Source organism: Schistocerca nitens, chromosome 1 (genome assembly GCF_023898315.1).
Source record: "Schistocerca nitens isolate TAMUIC-IGC-003100 chromosome 1, iqSchNite1.1, whole genome shotgun sequence".
In the NCBI taxonomy this organism is placed as follows: Eukaryota; Metazoa; Arthropoda; class Insecta; order Orthoptera; family Acrididae; genus Schistocerca; species Schistocerca nitens.
Window position 1 is genome coordinate 528,274,419 of NC_064614.1, and position 25,435 is coordinate 528,299,853.

A 25,435-nucleotide genomic window follows, 5' to 3' on the forward strand; every position below is an offset into this window, starting at 1 on the left:
AGGGGTTCTTCTGGCCTCAGATTGTGACATTACCATATATTTTGTTTTGTTTTCATTTACTATGAGGCCAATTTTTAAGGCTTCTGTTTCCATTGCCCGGTATGTTTCTAGGAGTGTATTGATATTTCTTCCTACTATAGCAATGTCATCAGCGTATGCACATATCTAGCTAGTTTTCATAAATATGGTGCCTCTTTTGTTGATTTTATTTACTGCACTATGCAAGGGCTATGTTGAATAGGACAGTGGAGAGGCTATCCCCTTGCTTGACACCTTTATTAAAGTCAAAGCTATCACTTGTTCTGCTAAGGACCTTTACTTTTGCTCTTGTCTCTGTCATTGTCATTCTGATTAGTCTTATTAATTTAGCACATATACCAACTTCTTTCAGTACTCTGTATAGTTCTTGCCGATTTATGCTGTCAAAGGCTTGTTTGAAATCGATGAATAAGAAATGCAGATCTATATCATATTCATAGAACTTTTCCATCATTTGCCTTATCACAAATATTTGATCAGTTGCTCCTCTGCCTGGTCGAAAGCCACACTGATATTCCCCTAGTATGCCTTCTGCACACTTCTGTATCCTTTCGTTTAATATACTTGTGAAGATCTTATAAGCTGTACTTAGGAGTGTTACACCTCTATAGTTTTCACATGCTGTGTCCCCTTTCTTATAAATGGGGACTATTATTCCAATTTTCCAATTATCTGGCATAGTTTCTGTTTCCCATATATCTGATATTAATGTGTGCAGTTCCTTTATTACAGCCTCACCATCAGATTTTATTAATTCAGCAATTATGCTGTCTTCCCCAGGGGCTCGATTGTTTTTTGACTTGTGCACAGCCTGGGAGACCTCTTGTAGTGTTGGCTTTCTTGCCTCATTGGTTTCATTGTCTACTTCCAGCTCCACTCTTCCCTCCTGTGCAGCTGTCTCTTCATCTTCTAGGCTGGTGCTTGGTGTATCTTTGAAATACGCTGCCCATCTTCCCACTATCTGTTCTTCCTCCCTTATCATTTTCCCATCTTTACTGGAACAGGCCGTTGTTGTTGGTTGGAATCTATTCTTCATTTTGCCTATGGCATGATAGAACTTTCTTATTTCACTCTGTTCCTTTAGTTCTTCTAGTTCTTGAAATTTCTTCTTATTCCACTCTCTTTTTTTTCTCTTGCACAGTCTGTTAGCTATTCTCCTTAATTCTCTATATTGTTCCACATTATTTCTGGTTTCTCTCTGTAGCACTTTTGTTCTTGCCCTGTTCTTTTCCTCTATTGCTGACCTGCAATCTTCATCAAACCACTCCTGAGTTCTTCTGTTCCTTCTTATGCCTATTATTTCCTCTGCAGCTTCCTTAATGGCTTTTTCTAACCTGTTCCACCTTTCATCTACTCCTACTGTGGTCTCTTCATTGCTCAACTTTCTGCTTAGTGTTTCTTGGTATTTTTTTTACTTCATCAGGGATGTTCAGTTTGTCTGTATTCCATTTCATCATCTTTCCCATTCTGTTGCCCTTTGTTAGTGACAGTTTCTCTCTCAAGACTGATTTTATCAAAAAGTGGTCTGAATCACAGTTTGGTCCTCTGCAGCTCCGTACATCCGTAACTGACGTGGAGTGGCGTGCAATCACTAAAATATGGCCAATCTGATTGACTACTCCATTGGCTGCAGACTTCCAAGTACCCAGATGGATCCTTTTATGTGGAAAGCAGGTACTTTTAATAATCATATTATTCCTTGCTGCGAATTGGCATAGTAAGTCTCCATTCTCATTGTTTTCTCTATGTAGTGAATATTTTCCAGAAACTCCATACGGATGTTCATTCCTCCCTATTTTTGCATTAAAATCTCCTATTACTAGCATCAGGTCATATTTAGGTACTGCACAGCATACTTTTTCCAAGTCTTCGTAGAACTGTTCTTTAATTATATCCTCTTTTTCCTCTGTTGGTGCATGTGCATTAACTATTGATATATTCCTAAATTTACCTTTTAGCCTGAGTCTGCACATCCTTTCATTTATGGGTTCAAATTCTAGAAGGCTTTTCCTAACTTCCCTAGTTATTATAAACCCTGTTCCAAGTTGGCCTGTTCTTTCTTCTGGTCCACTATATACCAATGAGTACTCAGGTTTATCTATCTGCCCATTCCCCTGCCATCTTATTTCCTGTAGCCCTACAATATTGTATTTGAATTTTAAAATTTCATTGGCTATTTCTTTCATTTTTCCAGGCTAAAGCATTGTCCTCACATTCCACGATGCTACTGTTAGATCCTTTATCCGTTTCCTTTGCCGGGGTCGTGATACATGCTTTCCATCCAGTTTCCGAGGCTTCTGTTGAATTTCCGTAATATTATTATTTTTTTTACAGTATGGGATTATTAGCCCCATGCGCAACCCCCAACCTGGAGGACCAGGATTTGTGTGAGGTTTAGTCCTCTAGGGAAGCTGGCTTCACTACGCCTCTAGAGCCCTCCCTGCCCTATGTTGTGGGACATACTTTGTCTGGCTCCTCTGTCGAGACCAGTCCGGCTTGGGAGACCATGCCAGTAGCTATGCTACCGTTGGCATAGCTCTCGACTTCACTGAAGCACGCAAACCCTCCCGCCTGGCACTGAAGGTGCCTACTATAAGGCGGTGTCCCCTGGGAGGGTTACCTGATGATCACTCTCTTCCAATTTAAGCTTGAGTCTTCTGTTTTCATCACTCAGAGTTTTTGTGTCCTCTCGTAGCTCAGCAATAATTAACAACAGATCTTTTTGGAATATGAAGCACCAGTTTTCACATCTTTGGTCATCGTTTTACCACGCCATTGCTCCGACTTGTGTGGATTTAATTCATATTTCTCGTACAGTTTTTTTTTAATTTTTCCTGCAAGAGTCCAATAACTGTAATATATGATAGGTTTTCATTTTTGATACTGTCGGTCTTCCTTGCTGCATCACAAGTACACGTTTCTTGATCATTAAGGGATGCAGCCTTTTGTTTAAAATTAGCTCAGTTCCACATAGCTGCACAGTTATTATCGATTCTCAGGGAAGGATCAACCTTTCCACAACAAAAATGAAATTTATGGTTACACTGGACATAGACAAAGCCACTTTTAACAGGTTTCATGCACTTTTTGCAAGATTGACACTGTATAACATTATTTTTGCGAACTTCTATATTCAAAACTTCCACAACTGACGCCATCTTGACTCACTTGCAGTCTCTGTCTTCCTCTATAGTTTTTGCCCTCTTACAACTCCCTCTGGTACCACAGAAATCATTCCCTGAAGTCTTAACAGATGCCCTATCATCCTGTCCTTTCCACATATTCCTATCCACTCTAATTCTACACAGAACCTCAATATTCCTTACCTTATCAGCCTACCTAATTTTCAACTTTCATCTGCAGCACCACTTCTCAAATTCTTCAAAACTCTTCTCTTCTAGTTTTCCCACAGTCCATGCTTCAGTATCATACAATGCTGTGCTTTAAACGTACATTCTCAGAAATTTCTTCATCAAATTAAGGCCTACATTGATACTAACAGACTTCCCTAGGCCAGGAATGCTGTTTTCACCAGTGCTAGTCTGCTTTTGATGTCCTCCTTGCTCCATCTGTCATTGGTTATTTTGCTGCCTAGGTAGCAGAATTCCTTAACTTCATCTACTGCATGACCATCAATCCTAATGTTAAGTTTCCTGCTGTTCTCATTTCTGCTACTTCTTATTACATTTGTCTTTCTTCAATCCATATTCTATATTTATTAGACTGTTCATTCCATTAAGTAAATCATGTAATTCTTCTTCACTTTCACTCAGGATAGCAATCTCATCAGCAAATCATTGATATCCTTTGACTTTAAATTTTAATTCCACTCCTGAACCTTTATTTCCGTCATTGCTTCTTTCACATAGAGATTGAACAATAGGGGCAGTAGACTACATCCCTGTCTTACACCCTTTTTAACTCAAGCACTTCATTCTTGGTTGTCCATTTTATTATTACCTCTCAGCTCTTGTACATATTGTATATTATCTGTCTCTCACCCTAGCTTATCACTTTTTTCCTCAAAATTTTGAACATCTTGCACCATTTTACATTGTCGAACGCTTTTTCCAGGTCAACAAACCCTACGAATATGTCTTTATTTTTCTTTAGTCTTACTTCCACTTTCAACTGCAACATCAAAATTGTCTCTCTGGTGCCTTTACTTTTCCTAAAGCCAAACTGATCATCATTTAACACAGCCTCAATTTTCTTGTCCATTTTTCTGTATATATCCTTGCTGGCAACCTGGCTGCATGAGCTGTTAAGCTGATTGTGTGATAATTCTCACACTTCTCAGCTCTTGCAGTCTTCGGAATTGTGTGGCTGATATTTTTTTGAAAGACAGATGGTATGTTGCCAGACTCATACATTCTACACACTAACATGAATAGTTGTTTTGTTGCCACTTCCCGCAATGATTTTAGAAATTCAGATGGAATGTTATCTATCCCTTCTGCCTTACTTGATCTTAAGTCCTCCAAAGCTCCCATAAATTCTTATTCTAATACTGGATCCCATATCTCTTCCAAATTGAATCTTGTTTCTTCTTCTATCACATCAGACAAATTTTCATACTCAAAGAGGCCTTCAATGTACTCTTTCCACCTATCTGCTCTCTCCTCTGCATTTAACAGTGGAATTCATGTTGCACTCTTAATGTGACCACCCTTAACTTCAATTTCACCGTATGTTATTTTGAATGTTCTATATTCTGAGTCAGTTCTTCCAACAATCATTTCTTTTTCGATTTCTTCACATTTTTCATGCAGCCATTTCATCTTAGCTTCCCTGCACTTCCTATTTATTTCATTCCTCAGTGATTTGTATTCCTAAATTTCCCTGAACATTTTTATACTTACTCCTTTCATAGATCATCTTAAGAATTACTTATGTCAACCACAGTTTCTTCACAGTTACCTTCCTGTACCTATGTTTTTCTTTCTAACTTCTGTGGTTGTCATTTTTGGAAATGTCCATTCCTCTTCAACAGTACTGCATACTGAATTATTCTTTATTGCTGTTCCTATAGCCTTAGAGAGCTTCAAGCATATCTCATCATTCCTTAGTAATTCCAATCCCACTTCTTTGCATACTAATTCTCCCTAACTAATCTCTTAAACTTCTGCCTCCTCTTCATCACTACTACATTGTGATCTGAGTCTTTATCTGCTCCTAGGTACACCTTACAACCCAGTATCTGATTTTGGAATCTCTGTCTGACCATGATGTAACCTAACTGAAATCTTCCTATATCATCCAGCCTTTTCCAAGTATGCCTCCTCCTCTTATGATTCTAGAACACAATATTTGCTATTACTAGCTGAAATTTATTATATAACTCAGTTTGTCTTTCTCCTCTCTCATTCCTTGTCGCAAGCCCATGTTCTCCTATAACCTTTTCTTCTAATCCTTCCCCTATAACTGCATTCCAGTCCCCCATCAGTATTAAGACTTTCAACTCCCTTTACTTACTGTATTACCCTTTCAATATCCTCATATACTTACTCTATCTCTTCATCTTCAGCTTCGATGTTAGCATATGTACCTGAACTAAAATCATCGGTGTTGGTTTGCTGTCAATTCTGTTAAGAACAACCCTATCACTGAACTGTTCATAGTAACACATTCTCTGCCCTACCTTCCAATTCGTAATGAATCCTATACCTGTTATATAATTTTCTGCTGCTTTTAATATTACTCAATACTCATCTGAGCACAAATCTCTGTCTTTTTTCCATTTCACTTCACTGACAACTACTAAATCTAGATTGACCTTTGCATTTCCCTTTTCGGATTTTCTAGCTCTTCTACCACGATCAAGATTCTAAAATTCCATGCACCAACTCATAGAATGTTATCCTTTTTTTGGTTATTCAATCTTTTCCTCGTGGTCACCTCCCCTGTGGTAGTCACCTCCCAGAGATCTGAAATGGGAGACTCTCCCAGAGATCTGAAATGGGAGACTCTCCCAGAGATCTGAATGGGAGACTATTCTGGAATCTTTTGCCAATGGAGAGATCATAATGACACTTTTATTTTCAATTACAGGCCACATCTCCTGTGGATACACTTTGTGTGTCTTTAATGTAGTGGTTTCCATTGCCTTCTGTATCCCCATGCCATTGATTATTGCTGATTCTTCTGCCTTTAGGGGCAGTTTCCCACCCAAAGGAAAAGAGAGTGCCCTGAACCTCTTTCCACTCCTCCACCCTCTTTGACAAGACCATTGGCAATATGAGGGTGACTTCTTATGCCGGAAGTCTTTGGCTGCCAATGTTTATTATTAATCAAAATTTAAGAGGTGGCAGTTTTGAACCCGGGACTGAGGACATTTTGATTACTAATAAAAGACACTATCCCTAGACCACTTATTAGATCAGATTAGATTAGATTAATACTTGTTCCATAGATCATGAATATGACACTTCGTAATGATGTGGAACGTGTCGGTTAATAAAAGATGTCTGTACAAGATATTACATTACACAAAATATTGCATGACACTAATGTTTAAGTTCCCCCCCCCCCTCCTTAATTTATATCTAAAAATTCAGCCAATGAGTAGAAGGAGTTGTCATCTAGAAATTCTTAAATGTTAGTTGGCTATCTGTCAGGCTTTTGATGCTGTTTGGTAGGTGACCAAAGACTTTTGTGGCAGCATAATTTACCCCTTTCTGTGCCAAAGTCAGATTTAACCCTGCATAGTGAAGATCATCCTTTCTCCTGGTATTATAGCTATGCACACTGCTATTACTTTTGAACTGGGCTGGATTATTAACAACAAATTTCATAAGTGAATATATATACTGTGAGGTTACTGTGAGGATCCCTAGATCCTTAAATGGATGTCTGCAGGATGACCGTGAGTGGGCTCCAGCAATTATTCTGATTACACATTTTTGAGCAATGAATACTTTTCTACTCAACAATGAATTACCCCAGAATATGATGCCATACGAAAGCAGTCAATGAAAGTAGGCATAGTAAGCTAATTTACTGAGATTCTTATCACCAAAATTTGCGATAACCCTAATAGCATACGTAGCTGAACTCAGACGTTTCAGCAGACCATCAATGTGTTGCTTCCAGTTTAACCTCTCATCAATGGACACACCTAAAAATTTTGAAAATTCTACCTTAGCTACAGACTTCTGTTCAAAGTCTATATTTATTACTGGAGTTGTGCCATTTACTGTACGGAACTGTATATACTGTGTTTTATCAAAATTTAAAGAGAGTCCGTTTGCTGAGACCCACAGAATAATGTTGTGAAAAACATCATTTACAATTACATCACTTAGGTCTTGGTTTTTGGACGTTATTACTATACTTGTATCATCAGCAAAAAGAACTAACTTTGCATATTCATCAATGTGGAATGGTAAGTCATTAATGTATATCAAGAACAGTAAAGGACCTAAGACCGAACCCTGTTGGACCCCGTACTTGATAGCCCCCCAGTTTGAGGAATCAGCTGTTGTTTTAACATTACATGAACCACTTATTTCAACTTTCTGCATTCTTCCAGTTAAGTATGAATTAAACCATTTGTGCACTGCCCCCCTCAAACCATAATGATTTAGCTTATCTAAAAGAATTCCATGATTTACACAATTAAAGGCCTTTGAGAGATCACAAAAAATACCAATGGGTGATGTCCGCTTATTCAGAGCATTTAATATTTGATCAGTGAAAGCGTATATAGCCTTTCTGAAAACCGAACTGACATTTTGTTAGTACTTTATTTTTACAAATATGGGAGGCTACTCTTGGATACATTACTTTCTCAAAAATTTTTGATAGAGCTGTCAGAAGAGAGATTGGGCGGTAGTTGTTCACATCCGACGTATCCCCCTTTTTATGCAATGGTTTTACAATGGCATATTTCAGTCTATCGGGGAAAACACCCTGCTCCAAAGAGCTATTACATACGTGGCTGAGAATCCTACTTATCTGTGGGGAACAAGCTTTAAGTACCTTGCTGGAAATGCCATCAATTCCGTAAGAGCTTTTACTTTTCAGTGAGTTTATTATTTTACTGATTTCAGAGGGAGAGGTTGGTGGAATTACAGTTGTTTCAAACTGCACAGGTATGGCCTCTTCTATTAGTAGCCTTGCCTCTTCTAGTGAAGATCTAGATCCTATTTTCTCCACAACATTTAAAAAATGATTATTGAAAATATTTTCAATTTCTCATTGTTTGTTAGTCCACTTGTCATTCAGTTTTATGGCACTAAAGTCTTCCTGTGCTCTTGGTTGCCCTGTTTCCCTTTCAATAATATTCCAAATTGCTTTAATTTTATTATCAGAGTTACTGATCTCAGACATGATACACATGCTTCTGGACTTTTTAATAACTTTTCTTAGTACCGCACAATAGTTTTTATAATATTGAACAATTTCGGGGTCAGTACTCCCTCTTGCTGTTAGATACAGTTCTCTTTTACGGTTGCAAGATATTCTTATTCCTTTAGTTAGCCATGGTTTTTATATGTTTTCTTGGAATTATGTTTAACTATTTTCTCGGGAAAACAATTTTCAAATACCCTTAAAAATGTATCGTGAAATAAGTTATATTTCAAGTTTGCATCAGGTTCCTTATACACTTCATCCCAGTCTAGTTGCTGTAGGCTTTCCCTAAAGTTTGCAATATTTATATTGTTAATTGAACGCACTGCTTTGAAAGTCTGATTTGATATACAGCATGGAATAGGATAAGTCTGTGACAGGACTAGAATGGGAGAGTAGACTTACTGAGTGGATGAAACAGACAAGTCTTGAACCTGGGACTTCCACAGGGATAGGATCCCTATGGCAAGGCATTAAAAGTAGGAATGTCATAGAGACAGACCAGGATGTTGTATAAGGTGGGTGGGAAACACAATATCACTTTAGGAGGGGTGGGACAGATTGTGTGTAGGATGTCCCTCATTTCTGGACATGATGATAGATAGATTAGACTTTTGTTCCATTACATACATTATGAAGAGACCCTCCAGGATGTGGAACAGGCCATAAAAAAGAATACACAATAAATATGAACAAAGAAAACCTAATATTCTAATGCATCTTCCGCAGATCCCAAGTGAAATGGTCCTCACTGGTGTAGAGTAAATATATTAAAAAACATAAATGAATCTCAAACACATTTTTATTTAAAAATAATAAATAACTTGTCACAAAATGTGTAAATGCTCAGCACACAGAGGGGCATATGATAATTCTTTGGCTATTGTAGCCAGGCATCGCCAAAGCCAAAACCAAAGCCCTGCAGAGGACATGGTTCAGTTGCTCCAGCCCAGTCAAAATAGCCACTGTGTACAGATAATAATTAATTGTTGATTTTAGAGATTAATTAAAACCCTAGTGTATCCAGTTATCTAAGTGGCAGTGCTTTGCAGTTAGTGATACAATGCTATCTCGAAGTGTCTGATTGAGTATGAAAAAGCTTTGATGTTTATATGTTTTTCCCTATGGCGAGTGTGGTAGCTCTGTGTATTATGAGAGTACCAGCTCCTCTTCTGTGTAAGCAGCCTACAAAAGCTGTGCTGAGCTGATGCAATGGCTCACAGTCAGTAGAACCAGCTGCAGTTCAGCAGAAACAGCTGCAGTTGCAGCCGGCAGCATGTCGTGTATCTCATGTATGTCATATCAGCTGTATGGTGCAGCATATCAGTGAGTGTTATGTTGAATACCTGCTTCAGCCATTCTCAGTACAGCCCATAAGTTGGTATGCAATTTGCAACATGGCACACAAGGACATTGGAGTGCTGAACAATCACATTCCTCTCGGTCAAGTGACATGAGTACTGAGGTGAGATAACAGCAGCTTTCCCACTTCCTGGATGAGGAATTCATTGTTGGACAGAAGATAATGGCAGCTAAAATGCTTAAAGACTGCCTATCATTGTGGGCTTTAGCACAGGAAAAACTTGTTGGCATGGTGGAGAATATGGAAAAAGTCTTACACATCAGTGGGAGCAACAATGTTCTCATGATATCGGGCCATGAAGGAAAATATAGAAAAGGCAGTGGGAAAGCAATGCATGATGGTTTTTATCAAATTGAAGAATGGGAAAGACATCAAGAAAGTCCCAAATTCTGTTCAGTATCTCCTCATTAGCTACGTGATGCACCCATCTAATCTTCAGCATTCTTCTGTAGCACAACATTTCAAAAGCTTCAGTTCTCTTCTTGCCTGAACTATTTATCATTTACATTTCACTTACAAGCAAGGCTATACTCCAGATAAATACCTTAAAAAAGCATTTCTAACACTTAAATCTATATTTGATGTTAAGAAATTTTTCTTCTTCGGAAATATTTTTCTTGCCACTGCCAGTTTACATTTTATATCGTCTCTACTCTGCCTAGCATCAGTTATTTTACTGCCCAAATAGCAAAACTCATCTACTATTTTAATATCTCATTTCCTAATTTAATTACATCAGTACTGCCTGATTTAATTTGGCTACATTCCATTACCTTTGTTGTGTTTTTGTTAATGTTCAGCTTACATTTTCCTTTCAAGACACTGTCCATTCCGTTAAACTGCTCTTCCCAGTCCTTTGCTGTTTCTGACAGAATTACAACGTCATCAGCAAACTTCAATGTTTTTATTTCTTCTCTCCGAACTTTAATTCCTTTCCCAGATTTTATTTGATTCCCTTCACTGCTTGCCCAATGTACAGACTGAATAACATTCGGATAGACTACAACCCTGTCTCACTCCCTTCTCAACTACTGCTTCCCTCCCAGGCCCCTCAACTCTCCTAGCTGCTGTCTCATTTTTGTACAAATTTTAAATAGTCTTTTACTCCCTGTATTTTACCCCTGTTACCTTCAGAATTTCAAAGATGGTATCCCAGTCAGCTTTCTCTAAATCTACGAATGGTATAAACATAGGTTTGCTTTCTCTTAACCTATCCTCTAAGAGAAGTTGTAGGGTCAAACATTGCCTCGTGTATTCCTACATGTCTCCGGAATCAAAACTGATCTTCCCTCAGGTTGACTGCAACAAGTTTTTCCATTCTTCTGTAATTAATTCAAGCTAGTATTTTGTGACCAGGACTTCTTAAACTGATAGTTCAATAATGTTCACACCTGTCAGAATCTGTTTGCTTTGAACTTTGAATCATTACATTCTTCTTGAAGTCTGAGGGTATTTTGCCTGTCTTTTGCATCTTCCACGCAAGTTCTGTCATGGTTGCCTCCTCCAAGAACTTATTCCAGCATGCACATTTATCTATGTTATCATCAATTTGGTCCCAAACAAATTTCAAAAAATTTTCACCTTTATTCTCTAGGCTTTCAGATAACTCACCTTTACTGTTTGGATCATTACTCTGCAAGACATTAGTGAAAAACTGCTTTGACTGGACTGGTATCCCATGACGCTTACTCACATCATCACATACATTACTTACCTGACCTGTATTCTCAAATAACTCTGAAACTTCATTATTCTTAAACTCCACAAATACCTGATACTCCTCAACATCATCATCATCATCATCAGCACCACAATTCTCATCACGATCAAAGTCATACACCTCACCTACATTCATTTGCAATAAGTTACCAGTCTCAGACTTACCAACCTCAGTCATTTCACAGCTCTCGTTCACATCTACATCAAAAGTACCAACAATTCATATCCAATACAGTCATCACCTGTTTTGCATATATCAATAACACTGTTCTCTGACCAAGAGAAGAAATCATTAGTACACTCCACATCAAAAGTCTCATTACTCTCACATTCTGGTTTGTGATTAGTATCTACATTATTATAACGCCATAACTGCCATCTGCTTCTCATCTCCTGTGCAGCAAGCTACGTAAATTTAAGTATTAACTGTAGTTTTTCTTACTTGTCACTTCTTTTTCCGTGTGTTTTTGCTTTTAGGAAGCTTTAATTTTCAAATACACTAATAGTGTTCCACAGATTTCATGTTTGTTTTGAATACAGTCCAGAGACAGTTAGTACTTATTTTCATTGTTTCCAACAAGAAGTGTCTAGTAACCACAGTTTAGTCACCTACATCTACATCCACACTCCACAAGCCACCTGACGGTGTGTGGCGGAGGGCACCCTGAGTACCTCTATCGGTTCTCCCTTCTATTCCAGTCTCGTATTGTTTGTGGAAAGAAGGATTGTCGGTATGCTTCTGTGTGGGCTCTAATCTCTCTGATTTTATCCTCATGGTCTCTTTGCGAGATATATGTAGGAGGGAGCAATATACTGCTAGACTCTTCGGTGAAGGTATGTTCTCGACACTTTAACAAAAGCCCGTACCGAGCTACTGAGCGTCTCTCCTGCAGAGTCTTCCACTGGAGTTTATCTATCATCTCCGTAATGTTTTTGCGATTACTAAATGATCCTGTAATGAAGCGCGCTGCTCTCCGTTGGATCTTCTCTATCTCTTCTATCAACCCTATCTGGTACGGATCCCACACTGCTGAGCAGTATTCAAACAGTGGGCGAACAAGCCTACTGTAACCTACTTCCTTTGTTTTCGGATTGCATTTCCTTAGGATTCTTCCAATGAATCTCAGTCTGGTATCTGCTTTACCGATGATCAACTTTATATGATCATTCCATTTTAAATCACTCCTAATGCGTACTCCCAGATAATTTATGGAATTAACTGCTTCCAGTTGCTGACCTGCTATTTTGTAGCTAAATGATAAGGGAACTATCTTTCTATGTATTCACAGCACACTACACTTGTCTACATTGAGATTCAATTGCCATTCCCTGCACCATGCGTCAATTCGCTGCAGATTCTCCTGCATTTCAGTACAATTTTCCATTGTTACAACCTCTCGATACACCACAGCATCATCTGCAAAAAGCCTCAGTGAACTTCTGATGTCATCCACAAGGTCATTTATGTATATTGTGAATAGCAACAGTCCTATGACACTCCCCTGCGGGACACCAGAAATCACTCTTACTTCGGAAGACTTCTCCCCATTGAGAATGACATGCTGCGTTATGTTATCTAGGAACTCTTCGATCCAATCACACAATTGGTCTGATAGTCCATATGCTTTTACCTTGTTCATTAAATGACTGTGGGGAACTGTATAGAACGCCTTGCGGAAGTCAAGAAACACGGCATCTACCTGTGAACCCGTGTCTATGGCCCTCTGAGTCTCGTGAACGAATAGCGCGAGCTGGGTTTCACACGACAGTCTTTTTCAAAACCCATGCTGATTCCTACAGAGTAGATTTTTAGTCTCCATAAAAGTCATTATACACGAACATAATATGTGTTCCAAAATTCTACAACTGATCGACGTTAGAGATATAGGTCTACAGTTCTGCACATCTGTTCGACATCCCTTCTTGAAAACGAGAATGACCTGTGCCCTTTTCCAATCCTTTGGAATGCTACGCTCTTCTACAGACCTACTGTACACCGCTACAAGAAGGGGGGCAAGTTCCTTCGCGTAATCTGTGTAAAATCGAACTGGTATCCCATCGGGTATACACTCGCACACACACATATCCATCCACACATATACAGACACAAGCAGACATGTGTCTGTATATGTGTGGATGGATATGTGTGTGTGTGCGAGTGTATACCCGTCCTTTTTTCCCCCTAAGGTAAGTCTTTCCACTCCCGGGATTGGAATGACTCCTTACCCTCTCCCTTAAAACCCCTCTCCTTCCCTCTTTCCTGATGAGGCAACAGTTTGATGCGAAAGCTTGAATTTTGTGTGTATGTTTGTGTTTGTTTGTGTGTCTATCGACCTGCCAGCGCTTTCGTTTGGTAAGTCACATCATCTTTGTTTTTAGATATATTTTTCCCACGTGGAATGTTTCCCTCTATTATATGAAGATGTAGATAATTAAACACAGTTTTCCAAAACTTTTGATCAAAACATAAATGAGAAATTTGATATTTCCTTCTGTTCAACTTCATATACATGTGCCACATTATTAATACTGTTATTATTGTCTAAATGCAAGTGTAAATTGGGGGTCCTGTACTTGTATTTCCTCGCCCCAAAACTGTGGGCCTTCATTGAGGCGGTTTCCCGAATGGCCACCTCTATGACTGTTTCTCCTATTAAATTGCCCATGGTTATCCCCATTGTTCCTGTTCTGCAGATGTTCACAGTTTCTGTCCCTATTACCATTTTGGCCCTGATTGAAGTTATCACTATCTCTGTTTCTGTAGTTGTTACCATTTCGGTTATTATGGTACATGTTTTTCTACTGTTCTATCCAGCCTGCCTACATGTCATAAACATTGTTCTAGACAGTGGTCAGGTCCATGTACTAAATCCCATTGCAACCTTTCTGGTAATTTCCTTTTGAGTGCATCAATCAATGTCATTTCATCAAACGATCTGTCAAGGTGTGCTAATTTCTTAAGTTGATTCTTACAAAACTCTTTCAGTGTACTGTCCCTATTCCTATAATTTGGACCATTGATAAATTCACTTTTAATTATCCCTTGTTCAGCTTCTGACCAAAATTAATTTAAAAAACCTTTTTTAAAACTTTGATATGTCTCCCACTTAGATTTACCCAAGACAGAGCTTCACCTTCAAGACATCTTTTAACAAATTTAATCTTTTGGCATCAATCATGCCTGACACAACACTATCTCTACAGTGGTGAAGAAAATCTACTGGGTGTAAATTGTCTGATGGAAAATTTTTGATTGGAATGTTGGACCATGCAATACCATCATTTGAATACAAATTGTTGTGAATACAATTTTCCTGAACTACTGATTTTTTTGATCTAAAACATTTACATTAGTTAGCATACTGTTTTCAAAATTTAAAATTTTTTGATCTAAACTACTGAAGTTCTGTTCCAATCTTTCTGTTACGGCTTTCTGTTCAACTCTGATGTCATCAACATTCTTCACTTGTGCAGATTGGGCCATGAACTCATTTTCCAAAACAATAAATTTATCTTTTAATGCATTGACTTTTTCATTCACACAACCCATTATTCAGTTCCGAAACTCAATTACTAAGTTAGTCTATTTGGTATTGTACCCTGTCCATTTTATTATTATTTTCAGTTTGTATTCCTGTTAACTGATCATTGACTGCACTAAATTTGCTATTGTTATCTGCTTTTATTTCCGTTAACTGATCATTAACTGCACTAAATTTGCTATTGTTATCTGTCTTTGTTTCCTCTAATTTTACTAAAATCAGCTGTAAAATATCAGTTTCACTGTTTCTTTGCTGATGACACTTTCACTTGGTTCAAACATGTCTCGGCTGGGTCCTACAGCTTTCACATCTACATCGCCACCCTCATTTCTATTCATTTTGCTACCAATCACATGAGCCCACCAACAAAAATTAATTTCACAACTGGTTAATACTTATCTTCTCTGATGCCCTTCGTGGTAGTTGTAAAGTCCTCTTTCAGTTCACACTCTGGTCTGTCACTGTTGAGATTATCTCGTCACTGTTGATCCGACTTTGTTGGGCAGCTTTTGGTCTTCTTTCTTAAAGTGATTGGAGTTTTATAACTGTAATTGACATAAATTACTGTTCCTTCTTCTTCTGCAACAGACAAGACTTCGTTACCAGTCAACAGGTCATGGCAGACGCCCACACTTGTAATCTTACCCTCCCACACATCACTCCTAAAGCTCTGTTTCTGTCAAAATTACAAAAGCTTCGAGAGGCATAAGATATACAAAAGAAAAACTTTTTACTTATCTTGATTTTCTCTTCTTGTTGTTGGCTCTAATACTTGTTGCATCTAGGGGTACATTCTTGAGGCTGTAATTTCTATAACATTATAGGTTCTTGTTGAATTAAATAACTGATGAAGATTTGCCTGTTGCTATGAATATCTTTTTTTTATCCCATTCTTCTAAATCACATTGACTTTACAGTCTTCACTTCTGTCACACCACAAATTACATTATTGGTGACACAGTCAAAAACACAGTTTCGGCGACAGGAGAAGCAGTGCAAAACTGGATTGCGAACTTCACACTTCTCTTACTACAGTTGACTTACTTGAAATGTTTAGGCGATCCTCTTCTCTGGATATGCGGATGCGTCAATCTTCACAACTTCTTCTCTGAAGAAATAATGTTAGTTAGAGGAACCAAAAAACAACACTCTCTCTCTCTTTAAGTAACTCGGTACCCTCATACTTTCAGTTCAGTTCAGCTATATTTTCATTTCCACAAGTTTCACATAAGCATACAAACTCCTGCAGGTCAACTGCGTCATTAACTATTAGATACTATTAAATATAATTACAATGTGGTGGGTTTAATAACCACCCGAACTTCAAAGACAGGTCTTGCTTCTAGCAAGTCTAACACCAAGATTAAGCAAGAGTCTCTAACCGAAACATGTTTCAATTGTCTATAACAATTACAATTATTCGACCGCCAAGGAATAACACATAATTACTCCTTGTACTTTCCATACAGGTTCTATGGTGTGAGCAACAAACACTTGTCAGCGTCGCTAGTCTGACGCAGCTCCTGTCTTCCCATGACCAACGTCCATCCTGCACACACAGACATGTGTTGCACAGTAAATAGGCTCTCTCTCACACTTATCTTTAAAATACTGTGTGTTCGAGGCGGCAGAAGGTCAAGTGGTTCCAGAATTTACATGTAAATTCTCGTATCACTACATAAACCCCCCCCCCCCCCCCCGTCAGATCAAACACATGGTACTTTATACATAACCATTATGTACATTAAGAACATACCTAGTACCAATCCACATTTCAAAAGTAATCATTTACTACGTAAGGTTATATACACAATTTTTTTTCATAAATCCTTGTACTTCATACAGCAGGCTTCCGATTTTTGTCTTTCCATTAATTCTTTATTCTACTTTGTTTTTAGAACATAAGCCTCTATTTATGATTTAATTTTGCATTACCCTTACTTATGAACGGTGAGGACTCTCTCTTCAGCTCCAATTGTAAACTCCAGGTGTCGTGGACCCTTGAAGATTTCATTCTTTATTCTAATTCTCTGTACTACCTCTTTAGTACGTAATGGTCTCCTTACTTATAGTATTCTGTAGTCTGGAGGAACTCTGGGCAAAATAAAAGTGTTCCTATTGACACTCATAAAACATAATAATGCTAGTGAAATATAGAATTCAAACTTACCCGAATAATTCCTACAAAATGTGTGACTTCTGTCACGATACTGTCCTTTTCCCTCAGATCAGCATATATACCTTACACGTGGGTTGACCCTATGAGTGCCCTTCCTCCTCCTGTTTCGGTAGGTAGGCCCCTTTAAATTCCTGTTCTCCTGTGGTACAGGTCAATCCCCTTCTTGGTTCCCCTGTCCGCACAGTATAGGTCAGCCTTTATTAGGTCTGCCTAGCTGCCCTTTACATCCAATAACTGCTGGGTGCGCCCTCCTTATCCTTTATGAGTAGGCCTCTAGGTTCATTACCCGAGTATACATCTTTATGTATACTATAATTAAATATCCTCTGGTAAAAATACATAACCTATTGCACACTGCACACTCGGTTTTTAATACTTCATTTAGTACCCTAGAGTCCTCCTCTACTTTTCATCTTTTATACTCTTGGTATATATTCCACCTCTATACACTACAATATTTATACAAAATGTGTTTACTTGTGCTATAAGAGTCCCACTATCCTACCAGTCATCAGAATATTTGTCAGACTTACCTTCCTTAACAGTTATCACAAACCCTTCCTCTCCAGCGTATCTCTCCTTAATTACTCATGCTTCCTACTTAGGTATACTCGATGTAAAATAAGCACAGTTCTTCTATACTTATGCACATAGGCAATACAGAATGACCGTGTGTGTGTGTGTGTGTGTGTGTGTGTGTGCGGGGGGGGGCACGTCCACGCGACATAGAACCGTCACAATAAACAACAATGTGTGCATACTTCACGATGTACACATACCTCTTCCCCCACAATACTTGACGGCTCTCACATCATTTCAATCTGTCCCTTCATTGTTTGCGTCTTCATGTTTCGTTGTGTGATTCTTTGGCCTACTTATATGAAATAAGTTGAAGCTTATTGGAAACCATAGAAAATAAGGAGGACTTCAGCTATAGAAGTTTACAAATATGTATAAAGGGAAAGACAGAAAGGTACTCAAATGAGAAGTAAGAAAGGAAAAAGTAGACATGGTTTCTAAGGTTGAAGAAGAGAAATAAGACAGCTCCAAAGACAGGAAACCCTCCCCAGCCCCCTTCCCCAGGATCCCTACCTCACCAGTACTTGAGTGAGAAGCCGGAGGAGGTATGGTGTTAATTGTCTGCTACAGAACGGACATTCTCATCTTCGCCCTTGAGGTCCCCAAAGAAAAATCTTAGCAACCCCTGTTGTTGTTGTGGTCTTCAGTCCTGAGACTGGTTTGATGCAGCTCTCCACGCTACTCTATCCTGTACAAGCTTCTTCATCTCACAGTACCTACTGCAACCTACATCCTTCTGAATCTGCTTAGTGTATGCATCTCTTGGTCTCCCCCTACGATTTTTACCCTCCACGCTGCCCTCCAATACTAAATTGGTGATCCCTTGATGCCTCAGAACACATCCTACCAACCGATCCCTTCTTCTGGTCAAGTTATGCCACAAACTCCTCTTCTCTCCAATCCTATTCAGTACCTCCTCATTAGTTATGTGATCTACCCATCTAATCTTCAGCATTCTTCTGTAGCACCACATTTCGAAAGCTTCTATTCTCTTCTTGTCCAAACTATTTATCGTCCATACCCGTCTAATCTTCAGCATTCTTCTGTAGCACCACATTTCGAAAGCTTCTATTCTCTTCTTGTCCCAACTATTTATCGTCCATGTTTCACTTCCATACATGGCTACACTCCATACAAATACTTTCAGAAAAGACTTCCTGATAATTAAATCTATACTCGATGTTAACAAATTTCTCTTCTGCAGAAACGCTTTCCTTGCCATTGCCAGTCTACATTTTATATCCTCTCTACTTCAACCATCATCAGTTATTTTGCTCCCCAAATAGCAAAACTCCTTTACTACTTTAAGTGTCTCATTTCCTAATCAAATACCCTCAACATCACCCGACTTAATTCGACTACATTCCATTATCCTCGTTTTGCTTTTGTTGATGTTCATCTTATATCCTCCCTTCAAGACACCATCCATTCCATTCAACTGCTCTTCCAAGTCCTTTGCTGTCTCTGACAGAATTACAATGTCATCAGCGAACCTCAAAGTTTTTATTTCTTCTCCATGGATTTTAAAACCTACTCCGAATTTTTTCTTTTGTTTCCTTTACTGCTTGCTCAATATACAGATTGAATAACATCGCAGAGAGGCTACAACCCTGTCTTACTCTCTTCCCAACCACTGCTTCCCTTTCATGTCCCTTGACTCTTATAACTGCCATCTGGTTTCTGTTAAAATTGTAAATAGCCTTTCGCTTCCTGTATTTTACCCCTGGGACCTTTAGAATTTGAAAGAGAGTATTCCAGTCAACATTTTCAAAAGCTTTCTCTAAGTCTACAAATGCTAGAAACGTAGGTTTGCCCTTCCTTAATCTTTCTTCTAAGATAAGTCGTAAGGTCAGTATTGCCTCCCGTGTTCCAGTATTTCTACGGAACCCAAACTGATCTTCCCCGAGGTCGGCTTCTACTAGTTTTTCCATTCGTCTGTAAAGACCCAAAAACCCCTATGGAATGGCAAATGGTGAAGAATCAGTCACACTTGTCTGCGAGGGTTGTCTGGAAGGTGTGATGTGTGTTTAGTATCAGTCATGATTTATCTGTTGGTGTAAATCATGCTATTACTTACACTACCCACACCTTTTAAAATTGATACAAACCGTCCCATTTACATCACATTTTATAAAAGGTAAAAAACATTCTGCATTAAGCATAAACTTATGTATCATATTATCACAATTATGTAATTATTCACACAATATCATATCTTCTATTAATCTAATATACTTCACAGTTTATTAAGACTTCTGCACTCATAGACAAACTGGATAAGAGATTACTTTCAAAGAATAGCTTAGGCAAAAATACGACCTAACTATAGATGGATGGTGGGAGAGACTGACTGGCTAGGCAAAAATAAGACCTAACTATACAAGGAGACCATGTCAGCTGCTGTCAACATTACAATCAAGACCATGGGAGAGAATGGCTGGCTAGGCAGATTTAAGCTTTATCACATGTTGCCACCTAGCAAGTCAAAATAAGTTGAGACAACATGGGACAAGTCATGAAGACAGGCAGGGGCACCCCTGGAATAACCGAGGACAACGCCATAAAATTTCCTAGCGGGCACATCTCCCTACTCCCTAACCACTGAAGATGACTTAAATACTTCACGGGCACAATCCTCCAACAACCGAGGACAACTTCTTCCAAATACTTAGTGGGCGCAATCCTCCAACAACCGATGACAACTTAATCACATTTCTTAGTGCGCACAATCCTCCAACAACCGAGGACAACTTAATCACATACCAGGAGCAATTTTGGGTGACGTTATCACAATTCCAAACTGATATGTTTCTCTAATGATGGATAATAATATAGGATAAGTAGTAGGTGGATACTGTAAGAAGTAGGGGGATAATGTAAGAAGTTGGGGGAATTCTCTGCAGGAAAATTTTATTGCAGAAGAAACACCGGAAACAACTATGGATCAGACGGTTGTCACTCCACCCGTTAACACAGAAGGTTAACATCCCTGGGAGACAGATGTGACTCCGCCCAGATTCCATGGATCTGACATTAACCTCACTCGATTACTTATGGACCAATACATCTTGTTAAATTTTGTGTGCAAGCCTCACCACAACAAAACAATTACCACTTTACCAGAAAACACAACATTAAGAAAAGTTATTCTATTTTTTACTCTGTCATGGACAGGTTTGAATACTTCGCACAAGTAGTCTATAACATTGCTATTATCCTTAAGTTTGGAAACAGCAACAGTCGAAATGTTTCGGGAGATTATCCTCACGGCAACTTTTCTATTGATTATTTCCTCTACCTGTTCCTCCAGATTACTATTTATTAAGTCTGATGTGACTATTTTCTCCTTAAAGTCATGTTCCACATTATCCACTCACGTGTTAACGCCTGAAATTTGTGACTGGACTATAGGAATTAGTTTGTCCTGCTTCTCAACACTTTCCTTTAAAGTGTGAAAGCTTTGTTTTAGAGCATCAAATGTAACATTGCATACACTTTGAAATGATCCTAATTTTCACCTAGTTCAGCTTCTACATTATTACATTTGTCTTCAATATCAAATTCTAACTTCTGGGTCAACTTCTGAAATTGGTCATTCTGCTTTTGGCTAAGTTCAGTAACCATTTGATTCATCTGAATAGTCAAGGAATTACTTAATTCATTTTTTAAATCTAACTGCAAACTCTCCACTCTATCATTTAAGGCCTCCAATTTAGAACTTAAAACCTCACTCTGTGCTTCCAGCTTTTCACTCAGAGTTGCTGAATCTGGGCATTTTGAGATTTGATTAAATTCAGCACTTCAGACATGTCTGGCATTTCCCTACTCACTGTCAAGGCCATGGCTGGTTCTGATATTTCCCCAATTTTTTGAGTATTATCCATATCCTTCTTACTTTTAGATCTAGTGATCACTAAAAAAAATTAACCTCTGAGTATAATAACTATACTAACAGTTTATTAGTGAACAGTGTCCTTAACTTCACACTCAAATAATTATTGTCTTTCGTTCATCCGGCGTAGAGTTTTATGCTGTGTCGGTGAGCCGGTATGGAATCAGTGCCAGTGAACGGCACAGGTATCGGCAATGTCAAAGTTTGGTTTCAATGTTGGTGCCAGTGAATGAGTTTGCAGTCAGCACCGGTGAGCAGCAGCTGGTGCCGTTGGTGTCGGTTGCTGGTTACGGCATCCATGCCCCTGCGATGTGTGCGAGGGCTGCTTACTCTCCACACTGGATCTTCATCATCGAATAGATCTTGTCGTAACTTTTCTTAGTCTAAACTTTGAGATTTTCCTTATGTCTTCTCTTGTTCGGTATTTATTATTTTTCACCCCTTTTTTACTGTTTATGCAGAATCCAACTCTGTGAAACAATTTCCCTGTCTTGTTACTATTGGTTGCTATGGCAACTCACAATATCTTCTTATCTTGATTTTGTTTCAAAATTCCTCTTTCTTCGAGTCCTGATCACGTCAGTCACCACATTCTAATGTTTTCAGCAACAAGAGAAGCGGTGCAAGACTGGATTGCGAACTTCATACATCTCTTACAACAGTTGACTTACTTGAAATGTTTAGGCGATCCTCTTCTCTGGATATGCCGATGCGTCAATCCTCACAACTTCTTCTCCGAAGAAATAATGTTAGTTAGAGGAACCAAAAAACGACACTCTCTCTCTCTTTAAATAACTCGGTACCCTCATACTTTCAGTTCAGTTCAGCTATATTTTCATTTCCACAAGTTTCACATAAGCATACAAACTCTTGCAGGTCAACTGCATCATTAACCATTAGATACTATTAAATATAATTACAATGTCGTGGATTTAATAACCACCTGAGATTCAAAGACAAGTCTTGCTTCTAGCAAGTCTAACACCAAGATTAAGTAAGAGTCTCTAGACAAAACATATTTCAACTGTCTATAACAATTACATTTATTCCATCACCAAGGAATAACACATAATTACTCCTTGTACTTTCCATACAGGTTCTATAGTATGAGCGGCAAACACTTGTCAACGTTGCTAGTCTGATGCAGCCCCTGTCCTTCCATGACCAACATCCATCCTGCACACACAGACATGTGTTGCACAATAAATAGGCTCTCTGTCACACTTATCTTTAAAATACTGCATGTTCAAGGTGGCAGAAGGTCGAGTGGTTCCAGAATTTATGTGTAAATCCTCGAATCACTACATTCTGATTCCATCACAGGTGTGACCACTACTCCTAACTTTCTGCAGTACTCACATTATTCCAAATAGTTTACAAAGAAAGGATAGATTACAAACTTTCTTTGCCAAAGAAGAATCTTTGCTAAAATATATCATTATTTTGTAAATCAATCCAGAAACAAACTTGATAATTAGTATTAGATTGTGCAATTAATAACATTAATTTTAAGTATGCCAGAAATTTTGTAATTTCAAATATTTTTAAAAGAAGAGTAATTTTAACTCTATGTACAGAGTACTAACAAATTAATTTATTTTTACATATTTTAGCTGAAAACATAACACATGTATACAAAATCGTATGAAGTTCATTCAGTTAGACAGCTGATATAATGTTCACCTATTCAAGAATCGATAGTATACATGGTATCAGTTATCTCTATTTAAAAAAAAAGGTAATGTTACAGGAGTGTGACCTACTATAAGATTAAGATCCCATGTATCAAACACTGCAGCCATTCACCCTAAATGATGGGGAAAAAAATCAGCATACTTTATGCACTCAATAGCGTTAAAAAGTTGCATTATGTAGTCACGTTGTGTGGTGTGCTGGATAGGATAACAGCTTTGCATGCAGGAGATTGTGTGGTCATATCTTGTCAGGTGCAGTAAGGATTTTTGTTTTAATTTTTAAATCTTTATTGACATTACCTACATCATCATTTTCATTCAATTAATTGATTTACATGTATCTGTTTAATTCCATTCTTTTATCACATAATTATAATATCAACTGCTTAATTTGCTCATTTTTTTCTTCAATCATTCTTCCTCCAGTTGAAATCATTTGTTCATGTGTTTTAATTAATTTTACATATTTATTTCGATTTTATTTCTTTTGTTTTATCATCCTGTTTCTTCATCCACATTATTGCGTTCATTATATCTTTTTCTCATTTTACCTGAATTTTATTTTACTTATAAACCTGTCTTTCATTTAGATTTTCATCTACATTATTTTGTCCATAGTGCAATAGATATTTATGTTACGTTTTAAATGTTTTTATAAGGATTATTGTGCAAAAAAAAAGTTGTGCACCTGACAAAATTCAAAGCCACAACCTCCTGCATGTGAAGCTGATATCCCATCCATTATACCACATAACCAAACTATACAATGCAAATTTTTTAGCACTACTGAGTATCCCACCAAATTCCGAATTGTTTTTTGTCAATTACTCGCAAACGAGGGCCCACCCGGATGAATGGCTGCAATGTGTGATACCTGGTGTCTTAACCTACATCACCATGTAGATATTTTCAAAACAATGATCACACTGCTGGAGACCTCTCCTCATGAGTAATAAGGGGTTTGTCACCAAATGTTGTTATATCAAATATGGGAACAACCAAATACCGAAGGGTTATCTAAAAAGGCATTTATGTCATTTTGTAGTGAATTGGTGTAAATGTGAACTTTCTTACAGCCCTTGACCATCTGTAGATGGAAACAAAGCCCCATAGCACAGTTGCATAGCAGGTCTACTGCATCAAGAAAACATGAGAAGGTGACCATAAACCTTCAATAAGGTAAAAGTGCTCATGAACAGCTTCAAGGTGATATATCTTGAGTGAAGTAGTTGATTTAGTTACAACCTATAAACAAATCCCCCTTATAAAGAACTTCCTTTGGCAACCATGACAGGATGGATAATTAACAATCCTCCATAGTTATTATTATTAAAAAAATTGGTAAATGGTATGAGATGAAGGGACAGCAGAAGCTTATCAGAGTATTAAAGAAGCAGTAGTCAAAGTGGCTATACTGAATCACCCTGTCATCTTTGAACCATTTACATTAGCAACAGAAGCATCAGAATAAAGACCCATGGCACAATTATTCCAAGGAGAATGAAATGCAGCAATTGGTGAATATAAGACTGCCCCTTTCACAAGTAGGAGCTGTAACAAGCACAAATTAAACTACACTGCATTAGAGAAGGAGCTCCTAGTTATCATTTGGAGTTTATAACAATTCCTGATATTAATTTGGGGATCAAAGATAATTATCTATTTGATGCACTGTCAAGATTACCTTTTGGTATTAATGTAATGAAATGTAATGAGAAACTTAGTGTGATTTTTGTGATAACATAATTTCTTAACTTCAAGTTATGCCAATAACGAGGTAAGAACACCAGCCACAAGAATAAAGCAAGGAATAAAGACATATGAATACTTTAGGGTCAAATTTCAGCACAACATTAATGCAGGAAGGCTACCAGACAAGCAGGAACTGTGGACGAATATTGATAGTATTTCATTCTGGCAATTAGACAACATCACATACAGATGCAAGTTATGAAGACCTCAAAGTGTGCAAGAAGATTTAATAAGGCTTATCCATAGGGGCTACGGACATTTCAGAATCAGCAAATGTACTCATTATTAGACCTGCTCCTGCATTACTAGTACTTGATTTTGTAT

At 38.0% G+C, this 25,435-nt stretch overlaps 1 protein-coding gene across 3 annotated transcripts in view; it reads right to left on the reverse strand.

Moving 5' to 3' along the window:
• LOC126236293 (synaptonemal complex protein 3-like) overlaps window positions 1-25,435 on the reverse strand; it is a 210,442-nt gene that overhangs the window by 92,683 nt on the left and 92,324 nt on the right. Inside the window, exon 4 of one of the 3 annotated variants that reach the window (XM_049945504.1) lies at window positions 22,648-22,841. The exons of the other annotated variants lie outside the window; for them this stretch is intronic. Coding sequence (XP_049801461.1) covers window positions 22,686-22,841 — 156 coding nt within the window. The 3' untranslated portion in view covers window positions 22,648-22,685. Of the gene's footprint in view, window positions 1-22,647; window positions 22,842-25,435 lie in introns of those variants that run through there. 3 annotated transcript variants of the gene reach the window in all.